The sequence below is a fragment of the Plecotus auritus genome (assembly GCF_963455305.1).
Source record: "Plecotus auritus genome assembly, chromosome: 5".
Lineage (NCBI taxonomy): Eukaryota > Metazoa > Chordata > Mammalia > Chiroptera > Vespertilionidae > Plecotus > Plecotus auritus.
Window position 1 is genome coordinate 68,518,601 of NC_137776.1, and position 13,741 is coordinate 68,532,341.

Here is a 13,741-nt window from a genome sequence, read left to right on the forward strand (position 1 = left end):
CCCCTCAAGACTGGGGTGGAACTTGCTCAACAAATGTAGTAAGAAGAAGTAGAGTGGCCCCCATATTTTATGTTGGTTTCTGAAGACGTACATGCTAATTAAAAATGCTGCACTTGACATGAGGTCTGTGCTCATCGGTGTTGTCCCCCTGCAAATGCCTCTTCTTCACATTACAGTCAGAACGATCTTTTAAAAACACAAACCTGATTATATCCCCCCCAAACCCTACAATAGTTCCCCATTACTGTGATGCTCCAGGGCAAGGTCTTGACAAAACTTGCCTAGGTCCCTCCCCGACTTTGCCTTTCACTCTATTTCTCTTCATAATTCCCTTTTGCACTCTATTCTTCTCTCATGCTCCTCAGCTCCAAGCCTTACACGCCTGTTCTCTCTGCCCCTAACTTGCTCTTGTTTACCCTCCTCTAGGCCACACACGTCTCCTGTGCCCGACTAAGCTTATTCATCTTCCTTGATCCTCACTGAAGCCCCATCCCCATTACATGGGGCCAGGGGCTTGCGATGGGCTTCCCTATCCCAGCCCTACCACCTTTAGTTGTACTTACACATTAACTGGCCATCTCCTTGGGCAACTGTTGTGAGGGCAAAGAAGGGGTCTGTCTTATTCACTATTGCATCCCCCTTGCCACACAGGTGTGGCATAGAGTAGGTGTCCATAAATATTTATTGAATGAATATATTTATCCATGATATCTCCAAGGTCTACTGAACTGCTTCTATCAGAACTTTTAAGAGGATCACACAAAAACTACTGATTCCTGAACCAGGCTGCTGTAGAGAGCTGTTAAAATACACACAGAACAGGGCCTCCTTTGCCAATGTCCTCATCTTGACCAAGGGAGGCAGCTACACTAGCACTGGGCAGCCTTCCACTGCTGGAAGCCCCTTGCATTACCCAAAGTGGACCATCAGTCTTCTCGGAAACTCAGGTGACTCTCCTAAGCCTTATCTGGGAGTTCTCAAAACATGATTGTTCTGGGTCCTATGATCAAAGTGTCAAATGTGTTCAAAATAAAACCAAAGCTCATGTATTCCCTTCCTTAACCATGGATTGAGAAGCTCACCCTTGGCATGAATTCTGTTTTGGATTTTGATCTAGGAATCCGTTTCCTGTTGATTACAGCATGCAAAACATGGCGTACTTCACACAGACATATGTTCCCTAACTGATTCTGTTAAGGCAGTGGTTTTCAAATCTCACTTTGTCCCCCGCCCCCAGGTCCCTCTCCAGGAGACATTTGGCAATTTGTGGAGTCGTTTCTGATTGTCACAATTTGGAAGGGAAGCTATTGGCATCTGGTGGGTAGAGACCAGGGAGATTGCCAAACATCCTACAATGCACAGGACAGCCCCCGCAACAAAGCGTGATCTCACCCAAATGTTAACGGCGCCAAGGCTGACAAGCCCTGGGCTAAGATGACATTCCTGCACATGAGAACTAGGCCCTGACTATCTGTGTGGTGCTTTCTAAGACGTATGAAATAAAACAGAAAAGAATAAGTTAAAAGCAATAAGGTGGCTGTGGTTTTTTCCCTGCCTATGATTTAGAAATTAAGATGCACAGCCTGTCTCTAAAGTAGAACAATTCCGTTTGGGGAGGTTTCCTAGGTAGAGCCCAGACCTGGATCGACGAATCAAATCACCTATGGAAATCTCCGAATACAAGGCATTTTGCATGGAACTGAAAAGACCCTTGAGTGTGAAAAGGAGTTTTGGTGAATTCGAAACCATATTTGCTTTTCGCAATGAAAATGTTGATGTCAATTATTTTTCCTAAGACTATAACCATTTGGATAAAGATATTCATTCATTTGAAATGCAGGTGAAATGTAAATTGCTACTTTTCTACACAGACAATCAGTGTATTTATACTCAATCCATAAAGGCATGATGTTACAAAACACATTTGTATATTGTGAAGCCATCCGGCATCAAGTTTTCCGATTTATAGACAACTTTGTATTTACATAACAAATCAGTAAATCAACCATTTTTTCCCGGTTTATAAAAGGTCACTGAAGTACACACACAGTGTGTATAAAAGCAGGTAAGGCTGATAATACATATTTACAGTAGATACAAATTAATCTTTCATATTTAAGAAAATGCTTTTTGTATATTTTTTCTCCATCAGACTCCCTACTCTTAGCAGGATATCCCATGCTGGAATTGTTTATTGCTTTTTGGCTCACTGATTTAATAATCACTAGGGGTTTTTTACACACATGAATTACTAATGTTCTTATCTCTTTGGCTAATGCAAATGTGATAGAGTGAATGAAAGAAAAAGATAAACTAATTCAATATTACAGTTCTTAATATCAGGTTGATATTAATTTGGTCACAGCCCCCACATCAATAAAGTATTGCATAACTCATTTTATACATGACAGTGACATGTCTTGAGTCTTCTGTTACACTATTTGGGCATAAATGGGCAACGTAAATAAGATTTCAGATTTTCAGTAAGGTCTAGAATCCTTGGCTTTCTTTTCACAAAGAGCAATGTCATCAGCATCTTAAGCATCTTAGATTTTAAAATCTCAATGCAGAACGGCCTGTGACTTACACAGGAACGTTGCACACTGCACAGACGATTACCAAAGCTAACTACAAGGCGTTATCACACTCTGAAATGAAAAAAAGGAAATCACCTCATGGGATAAGTCAGTTGAGAATCTTCATAAAACTTAACAGAAAACAAAATAACTGCCCTCTGCGTCTCCCACAGTTCTGCTGTATGTTCAAAACAGAAGGTTGTGATTACTTAAAAAAACAGACACAGCAAATAACTCAAAGTCAGGGTCTAATTAAAAGACTAAAAGTGGCCCATGATATCACAAGGGATGAATATTCTTCTTAAAGCATTGATATTCACGGAATTGAAATGTTCCTTTAAATAAATAAAAACCCTGATTGCTTTTAATGCCACAAACAAGACAAATCAAACAAGGGCTGCTTTGTTAATTTTCACTCATTGGAAATAATCTTTGGAAGCTACATAAAGATGTAGTTTATTCTCCTTGTGCTTCCTAAGACTGTTAAGGGTACAGAATAAAATTAGATTGCCTTTTCCAAGGGGAGCTATTAAATTCTTAAAAGGAGCAAAAAATTTTCATTCTATTTCTATTCTCAGATATATTAGGGGGGAAAGTTTATTTTAGGGAATAAAAAATGTACTAAGGTAGAAGGGCTAGCCTTCATTTTTTGAAAATGAATTGGCTTTAATACAAAGAGAAAGAAATGGCTCTATGGGCAAAATTTAAGTATGGTGACCAATTTTTTAATTGTAAAGTAGGTGCAACATTTAAAAAAATGTTACAGCACTGCATGACCTGTCATGCCAACAATATTTACATCAACTGCTTACATGAAATCATATAACTGTAAAAGAGAAAGGGAAAAAAAACCCTGGGTGGACTGAAACAGCGACACCTAACACCCACATCAAAGCTGTGAGCAGCCAATGAAATCATGGGCGCAAACATACTTTACATGGTCTACTGATGTAAAGTATACATGGGTGGGGGAAGCACAAACCCAGTTAGTTTAAATTATCAAAAAGAAGGCTTGGTTGACACAAACTCAGTCGGAAGACAAAAAAACAAAGGCTGAAAAAACTTGTATATATCAACACACACACACACACACACACACACACACACACACACACGCACGCACGCACGCACGCGCTAACCCAGACAGACATAGGCACCTATCTGTGAATAAAATCAATCATATAAACAAAACAGTAGAAAAGCAGGTTGGTGCACAAAAAATGGACAACATTAATGGTTGGAACACATTAACTAATTACAAAAATGTGCCAACTCAGCTACACAAAAGATGACTTCAGGACTGGGGAAAGACAAAACGAGCCTACCCCAGAAGGAAGGGTCCCTCCCTCCAGGCCATGGAGCCCAGTGTGGCCGGTTGCATTCCATCAGGCTTGGGGGCAGGGCTGAGGGTGGGAGTGGAAAGGACACAGAGACACAGGAGACCTGGGGGAAGAATTAAGAGCTGCTGATATTACAGAACAGCTCAGGGGGAGTGTTCTGTGCTGTGGCCCCAAGAAACCAGTTGGAGGAATGACCTTGGTCTCTTTTTTCCTGAGTTACTGGAACTCTGCTACATCATGGGACTGAGGAGTTTGGAGGATGGATGAGAGAAGAGGAGTAAGGGAGGTGGTGGGCATTTGGGGGTCAGAGTGAGCTATTGGAGGGCCTCCCAGCAGCCCGATCACTAAGCTGCTGAGTGAGCCCTGGGCTAGGGGGACAAGGCAGCGCTCCCTAGGGGAGTAAGAATTTGGGGGTGGGGCTGGTCGTAGGAAAAATAAAGGAATAATGGACTTCTGTTGACAATACATCAACAGAAGCCTGGTTGGAGGCCTGAAAATTTGTTCAATTGCTTGGGAGATAGGGTTATACCACCACCACAAAAACTGTGGAAAAAAAAAAAAGACAAAATTATGTTGTGCTACATTTCTTATTAATTACCTTGTACTTTACAATGGCTCACAGTTTTAGGCTTGTATACTTGTAATGTAGTATTTTCTTTCTACATTTGTTTCAAATTTGTTTCTTATTTAATATAATATAAATAATTTGGTTAATAGATTTAACCTGCACATTTCAGCCACATTAATATATATATATATATATATATATATATAAGAATCTGTTAATGGTATAAATAATTCTTTAAATAAAATAAATCTGATATGTTACATAATACTGATAAAAAATTACCATTGCTAATAATTTTGAAAGCCACCTTAGCTTGCGGATTAAGTAATACTGATAAATGGATGGATATATGAAACTTGCTTTGATGATTCATATTTCTTTTTGCCCCCAAAGGAAAACTGAATTATAACCAACCTTCCCTCTGATGATGATTTCAAAGTGGGGCTTTAGCCTCCATGTACAGGAACAGAAGAAAGTTTTACCTTGTCAGGTATTGTTTGCAAAGAAACTTAGCTCTGAGCATCACGGTGGTGCAGCATAAGCAATCTAGTTCAATCAGTGGCTATCAAACGTTACCTACAGAAATGACTGAGTAAAATATTCCTCTAAGATTTTTTTTTATAAAACCTATTCTACTTTAAAACTTAGGTAAAAAAAATATGCAACAAATGGTTGCAGTTTCTGAATTCTTAATTTAGACCTGTGAGCCCTCAACCCTTTAGAAATCTGCAAGGTTTCAATTTCCTAGACACCCGAGGTAAAGTCCAGTGCTTCCAGGCCAGGTGCATCCAAACAGACAATATAAATGGACACTCAGTGGTGTGCAGTGTATGTCATAATTCAGGGAATACACATCATCATGCCTTTTCTCTGCTGTTAAATACAAAAACAGCATCTTTTACATTATCATAGAAAAGCATTTAGGTTGTATTTTTATTTATCACTTTACACTGGTAGTCTCTGGTAGGTGTACTCCATAGAAACCAAAGAATTTTGTACACTATTTCTTTGTACAATAAAAGATAAAGTGTGCATTAAGTACGCTTGTACATGACAATATTGTACAATATTTACATTTCTGATATCACCATGAAATTCTGTATTTTCTATATACAACATTGAAAATTCTTCAGAAACATTTGGACTATTTCTTATAATCACAATTTTAGTGTTATAGAAAAAAAGAGTTTTTCAGTCATCTCTTGACCATTTATCACGCTCATCACTCAGGGATTTTGATTGGTTTTTCCAGCATTCATTATCCTTCCTGATCAAAAAAATACTGTATCACTGTTTCTTTTAGCACCCTGTGGTGGTGGTAGCTCTCTGCCATAGTATAAATATTGATATAACAGTGGCTATATCAATACCTATATACAGATTTATCTGTGCACGTTCCTTTCACAAACACTGTGCATGGTGGAGCAGTCCCTGTTATCTGGAGATCTTCCTCCTCTTGGGTTTGGGGGGTCTCATTTGTCTGTCTCCATGTGGGATTTGGTGAACCTGGAAAAAAAGGTGGGAAAACAACAACAATAAAAGATAAAGTGTGCATCTGATTTCTGACAAAGAAACGTAGGAAACAGACTCAGGCTTTCATTTTCAATCCCTGCTATCGTAGGGTGTTTAAAATGTTTACCAAGACCCTAGATCTCAATGTGCCCACGGTCACTACAGAATATGAGGAGTCCTGGAAACTTAGAAGCAGAGCAGCACTCTGTGGACCTTACAACCGTGCAACATAAAGGAGGAACTGGGGAAATTCAAGTGCGGGAAAGGCGATGCGCAGTTGCCACTGCTGTTGTACATTTAAGATGAAAACAAGGCTTTTCCCGTCAGAGAGCCCTAGGTCATCAATGCCACCAGGATCTGGAAAGTGGATGTATACACACCAACCATGTTTTCTTCTTCACTCACTACCCTACTTATTTTACAACTACTAAGAAAGGTAAAAAATTGTAAGAACCTTGGCCCAAGAAGTTTATTTAGAAGAAGAGTCAGGATGGAAAATAGAACACCACTACCATCTGTTGGCAGATTTGAGCTTGTGTAGTCTGGGAAGAGCAATTAATACAAGTCGTCTTTATAAACAAACACAGAAACTAGCAGGATTCAGGGCTGTGTATCAGATTGAGCAGGGGTGAATCAAACGAGGAGCATGATTGCCAGGTATCAGAAAGCAGATGGTGTGGTTTTGAGGGGCAGAGGACAGGTGTTAGAAGGGTAATCAGGCACCCCACGTTGTATTGTGGCTACTGATGAGAGGGGGCAAGGTCAAGATGCAGGAAAGGTAGGATGGACCCAAGGCAGCGGCGTAGCAAATGATTAACAACCAGCTAGCTCCCTGTGCAGGGACACAAATACATGGTAGCACATGCCAATTTCCGCAGTGTAAATATTTCCACCATGGTCAATTTCAAGCTACCAATGTGATGTCACAGAACTAAGAGTTAGAAAAAGATGTACACAATCAACTTGTGAGATTCACAACAAGTTGGCTCTATTGTATGTTTTAAAAAATAACATTTAGATAATAGCAAAGGTCAATGCTATTCAGGGTCAAATGCAGAAGACTTCTTAAAAAATAATATTTAAATTTTAAAAATAGCATTTATGCATTTTTTCAAAATGCCTCTTCCTCTTAACCCTTTCCTATAAATTTAAAAAAATCATAGCCTCTGATAAGGAGTTATAACTGAAATCTTTTTGTAATCGAGGAAAGCCATTATTCAAGAATGTAAACTAGTAACCCATGAAAAGGTATTTTGTTTAGTCATATGATATTTTACTATTTTAAAAATAGCTGTCAACACTAAAAAGAGAGAAAGAGGGAGAGGGGGAGGGGGAGAGAGAGATATTTTATTTCTAGACTTCTAGCATCTCACAAAAATAAGGAGCCCCTCTTGCAGGGGACTCACGCTCCAGTTGCCACAGTCCCCGTGACCCACGACCGTCCCCTGACCACAGAGGCCAATGTCCTGAGGCAGGCACTAGTCACACAGTGGTTCTCAACCTTTCTAATGCCGCCACCCTTTAATGCAGTTCCTCATGTTGTGGTGACCCCCAACCATAAAATTATTTTCGTTGCTACTCCATAACTGTAATTTTGCTACTGTTAATGAATGCTAATGTAAATATCTGTGTTTTCCGATGATCTTAGGCTCTACAGCAGCGGTTCTCAACCTGTGGGTCGCTAGCAGGGTCGCCTAAGACCACTGGAAAACACAGATATTTACATTATGATTCATAACAGTAGCAAAATTACAGTTATGAAGTAGCAACGAAAATAATTTTATGGTTGGGGGTCACCACAACATGAGGAACTGTATTAAAGGGTCGCAGCATTAGAAAGGTTGAGAACCACTGCACTGGTGAGATACTTGCTAAACCCATTTTCTCTTCTTCCTGAGCAGGCACCTTGTATAAGGCATGTCATTGTCCATGAGTTCAGAAGGCCACATGAGCCCCAGCTGTGTATAGAGCATCAGCCTGCGGACTGAAGGGTCCCAGGTTCAATTCCAGTCAAGGGCACATGCCTGGGTTGTGGGCTCGATCCCCAGTGGGGGGCATGCAGGAGGCAGCTCATCAATGATAATCTCTCATTATTGATGTTTCTATCTCTCTCTCCCTCTCTTTTCCTCTCTGAAATCAATAGAAATATGTTAAAAAAAAAAAGGCCACATGATTGGGTCAGGCCCGGAGAGTCGGCAGGAGTGTTACCTGCCAGGCCTGGCCTGTAAAACCTACCCTGGTGGTGCTCCGTGCGCACTCTCTTCTCTAGGCTGCTGGGCTTGACGCAGAGGTTATAATAAAGCAACCTGAGGCTCCAAGGAACAGTGGATGCTAAAGAACCTGTGACCCTGAAAAACTGTGGGGAGTAAGACCTTCCCCAATCGGAACCAGACGGGAGTGAGCAGTTACTGTGCTGAGCCTCTAAGATTGGCAGTGGCAGGCAGCCTGGTCTCACCAGCGCATCTGGGTTGGCACGTCTCAGTCCACGCAAATTGCTGTTCCTAGTTCCAGACTTTTCTGTCATTCTGTCAGGAAAATTAACATCACAGGGCCTCAGTTTGCCCATCTGTGAAATGATGGGTTGGATCACAGAGTCTCTAAAGCCCACACCAATCCCAACATTCTGTGAGGCTATAACATACACCTGTCACACAATAGCCACTGGATTGCTCTCAGATAACCAACCGTGTTAGCACAAAGTGTCAAGAAAAAGGAAAAGGAAAAGAAATAACTTCAGAGCTGAATAGCTTTAGATATGTCACATATTTAAAACGATTACCAAAATTATACTTCGAGGTTTACATTAGTGAATTAGAGGATAATGTTTAAATTGCTTACATCCAACACTGTTATATGCACTGTTCAATAAAGGAAAGAAAAAGTAGATACCACTTCTCTAAAACCAGAGGTTATAGTGTTAATTAGCTTAACAACAGAGTTTTGTGCCAAATATTTTATTTTTTAGCTAACAGTGGAGAGGAAATGAGAGGTCTGTGAACTGTTGATCTTGACCCTGTTGTTCAATTCCACTTTTTTTGTTCTATGGACAAAATTTGCATCAGTGAATATTTAGGCAACATTAATGGCCACGGCTATTCAGAGTCCAATGCAGAAAGCTGTGGTTTGAATTCAATATTTTGTTGCTCATGTTTTTAAAAAATGCTATATGCGGGGGGAAAATTTACTTACACAGAAAAAGACATAGCTAGTACTGGTAGGTTTTTTTTCTTAAATTACTTTTGGATCTTTTCTGATATCAGTCTTCTTTAGAGCCTAGTAATTTAGTATTGCTACATGAGTTGCTTGACAATATTTTAGAGACTACAGCAAAAAAGTGTAATACAATTTATTTTCAAAGAAACACAGTATAACAGAAAAATAAATTAACTTACAGTCCCAGACATTTTGTCCAGTTCACTCATGGCCTCATGAATAGCAGCTTCTAAATGGTTATTTAACTTTCCACTTCTGGAATTAATGAAAACAACACATCAGATTAACAAATTAAAGAAACAAAACGGCAATTTAATTCCCTAATCAGAAAACAGAAGTACCAGTTCCACCAGAGAAAAATCAGCTTATATTTACATTTGGAAAATTCAGATGACAACACACTCTGGAATTCTCACCACTGAAGGCTGATGATAAAATAGCAGATCTATTTTTTTGAGGGGGAGGGAGGGAATTGAACACACGATTGGGGAAAACAGATTCTTTCCCCTTCCGCATGCTTCTTCCATGTCTGATAATTTTGCAAGGAATTTGGGCCACGGGTCTCTTTCCCGCAGACGCAGCTCGCCTTCCTGCCTGTCCTGCGTTCCTTGTGGTTCTGGCTTGTTTCTTTTCGGGCAGCAGCCAGGCATGTGGCCAAAGGGAAGGGCGGAGGGGCTGAACTGTGGGCTCTGGCCACTAGGGAGCTCCAGAGCTCTACCTTCTCTGGAGCTCCTGGCTTCAGGAGGCTAGTGAATGAAGGCTGATATCCACATGGGAACCGGCTGCAGAACTCGCCACACCCGAGGCTCCCTCCATGCGGGGGCCCACCCTATTTCCCCCCCAACCCAAATGCCATAACTGTTTGAACAGATAAAGAATGACGGTCTCAGACTGTCTATCATTTGCCTGACTTTTTCTCCCCATTCAGCATTCTTTTACACACGTTTGGCCTGAATAATACACACAGCACATCTGTCTTGATTGAAACTTACATCTAGGAAGCTGTTGGACTAATTACTAAACGCAGGCAAATCCATACTAGCCACCTCTGCAGTCACGTACCCTTTGTCCATTCTGTTAACCTATTTCCCCTGCTTTATGCGTATAAATAATTACCCAATTATTCTGAGTAAGGTGATCCATTTCATTTATCTTCCCAGGACAACTATGAGAAAAGCTGCAGAGCTTTCCAAGGGTTAAACTGTATCTCAGCATCTACAGGGAGATCAGAAATTTACAAATGCAGAAGAATTTGGCTCACAGTCCCATTTAATTTGGCTCGCGGCCTGTTTAAAAACGCATTTGCCTTTAGATGAGCCCTTCCAGCTCACCACACTCCTCACCAGGTTTTATCCTCACATACCAGGGCTGACCATTCATACACCTAGTTTCTGGGTATACCTTGAAGAACTCAGAGTCTTCCATCCCTGAGTAGCACAGGGCTGGGCACATCATGATGCCTATATTTACTAAAGAAAAATATGTGTCCAAGGTTAGCATGCTGGCCCTATATTTTGGAAAACATATAGTATGCACTTAAGTCGGTTTAACTGAAAGGAAAGGTGAATGCATTGGCTGTAACCACATTATAAGGGTAATATAACACCAAACCTCTTCCACCCACCTTTTGCTGACCTGTAATCTAGCCTCCAGCTTTTATATTTTCCCCATGTACTTTTAGAAATCTAAACAATGCAGAAAAGTGCATAAAATAAATGACTAACTCGTAACGAACCCATTTCCAAGAATAAACTGTTAACAGATGACATATTTAAGTCCTTTTTCTTTAAAAAATTAAAGTTGACGTTCCCATTTGTCATCAATTCCCAGGCCCATTCTCTCCCACCTTCCTCTCAAAGGCAACTGTGTTGAATATCCTTCTAGAATGTGTTCATATTTTATATGATTATCCATGAACAGTACCTAGGATTGTGTTATCAGCTTTTAAAAATATATGTATATATATACACCAAAGGTATCCTGATATACACACCATTCTGCAACTTATCTCCCTCCCCACACACTTATTACTGTTTTTGAGCACTGTCCAAACTGCTATAACCTATTATATACTGTTTTTATTTACCTACCCATTCTGGTTTTAAGAGGGCTGGGGTATCTTGGGGAGTCAGTCTGCCTTCTTTTCCCAGTGAGGAGTTGGCTAGGCAGAATTCTGGGTGACTGGGCAGGAATCCAGTCCCAGGACTGCAGGGCCGCCTAAACTTGGCTGAGGTTTTTGTGGGCTGTTTGGAGAAGGTCTTGATAGTATCACACATTGCCTAGTTGCCCAACACTATTATACCATGTATTATGTGCTAAATAGATTTATCCTTACTATTTCTTTTGTATTGAAAAGTATGAAAATACGTTTTAAAATATATTTGTTACACATGTTGATTATAAGATCTTATGGGTTTAAAATTGACTACATAAAGTTCTAAATATCTAAAAAGATGGTAAAATGTTTCCATGAAAAATCATCAGAGAACCTTGTTTCTATCACCTTTACCTTAATAACAAAAATAACTACTATTTATTGAAAATTTTCTGTGCCAAGAATTGTGTTAAATCTTTATATCATTATCTTATTTAACCCATACAACAATCCTAAAAGGTAGGTATTATGACAACTTTTGCATGCAATACTTTATGACTTTTTTAGGGGGAACTGGTGAAACCAATTTTAATTTTTTAATGAGGAAGATGAATATTTAAGTATAAATAGTTTTAAAAGTAATAAACAGTCATAAAAATTTTATGTAACTATTAAAAATTACAGTGGCTGTACTAATCTACATTCCCACCAGCAGTGAATGAGGGTTCCCTTTTCTCCACCAACTCTCCAACACTTGTTATTACTTGTCTTGTTGATAAGAGCCATCAATATGGACAGACCTTGAGAATATTATGCTAAATGAAATAAGCTAGTCAGAAAAAGCTAAGAACCATATGATTTCACTCATGTGGGATATAAAACTGAAACTCATGGACACAAATAGCAGTGTGGTTGGTGGTTGCCAGAGGGAAGGGGGAGGGGGTGGGGGATGAAGGAGGCCTAATATATGGTGACGAAAGAAGATTTGACTTTGGGTGGAGGGCACACAATACAATATACAGATCTTGTATATACTGAACTCTATATCTAAAACCTATGGGATCCTACTAACCAATGTCACCCCAATAAATTTAATTTAAAAATTTCAATAACATCACCATTAAAGAAGATAATTTAATATTACCTGTTAAATGAAAAGATAGAATTTTAGGGGATTGTGATCTCATTCTTCAACAAGATATTTAAAATGTTTATAACTACCTCGTATTAATTTAAGCTAAATTAGTATAATATTATTTTTCTTTAACAAACTTAAGTAGTTAATAGAGGAAGAAGTGACTACTCTTGGAAGACAGAATAGATACAGAGATGCGGGGCATGAAACTACTTGAATACATCATGAGGATCAAACAGTGATGTCCCAAATGTCAAATCTCCAGACCAATTTTTACACTCACTTGTCAGATAGGGGGAAAATGAGCTTAAAAGAGGAAGAAAAAACTCCATGAGTTCCTGAAATGAACAATTAGAGAAAATTCAGTCCTCCAGTCCAGAGGGCCTCCCTGTGGTGTCTCTTCTACTATTTTCTATACCCCGCTGACATTTAATAATAAACATTTTTACTAATGGACACTCTAAAACCTACTTGATTAAGCAATTGATGCTCATATAATCACATTTCTAGTTATTAATGGAGAAAATTGCCACTTCTCATCTCCATTGCCTATATTGTCACACATTAACCTTTTTTTCACTAATTAAAAAAAAAAGCCAGGTACACATCTGTGAATGGCACAAGGAATAAGAGGGAAATGAGAAATTGCATGTTGCTCTACACTGTCAGTTTAAAATCTGGGCAACTTCATGCAGAACAGAACAAATTTGGGGAAGACTTAAAGGTCAAGAACCTTAGACTCTAAAACATTATCATAGAGAAAGTATGAAGATTTAAGAAAATTTTACACACTAAGTATTATTTCTTGGTTTTAAACTAAAAGTATGATTTGTTTTATTACTTTATCATTTTCCAGCTTTGTAAAAATCAGGGTACCAAATAATTTATATGTATGTATAAGACAGATATTTTAATCTTCACATAAATGAAAACCATAATAATCCTAAAAGCTATGGAATTTTTCTTGAACAAAGCTATTTCCTTTTTTAAGTACAAAATGACCCTGAGTAGGGTTATTTTTCATCAATAAATATGTTAATATTTCTTTTGCGGTTAGGCTGTAATAAGCATGTAAGTTTAAAGATATTTTATTGTACAATTTGTAGGATATTGAGGAATAAAGTGACTACATAAAGTTTTAAACATTTAATATGGTGATAGAATATTTCAACTGCATAAATATCAGATAATTTTGTTTTTTTAACCTGTAACTTTCTAATAAAAATAACTATTTACAAAATATTTACTATGTACCAAGTACTATGTTAAGGCTCTAATTATGTTATCTATGTTACAAAAATC

General features: G+C 38.8%; 1 protein-coding gene across 3 annotated transcripts in view; it reads right to left on the minus strand.

Annotated features, from left to right (window-relative positions):
- Positions 1-4,709: 4,709 nt before the first annotated feature.
- Positions 4,710-13,741, minus strand: part of MBD5 (methyl-CpG binding domain protein 5) — a 172,112-nt gene continuing 163,080 nt past the window's right edge. For all 3 annotated transcript variants that reach the window (XR_013960654.1, XM_080669309.1, XM_080669308.1), the window contains 2 exons: positions 9,389-9,464; positions 4,710-5,990 (listed from right to left, as the gene is read on the minus strand). Coding sequence is in view for 2 of the 3 variants with exons in the window: in XM_080669309.1 (XP_080525435.1) it covers positions 5,919-5,990; positions 9,389-9,464 (148 nt within the window). In the remaining variant the exon portion in view is untranslated. The remainder of the gene's footprint in view (positions 5,991-9,388; positions 9,465-13,741) is intronic.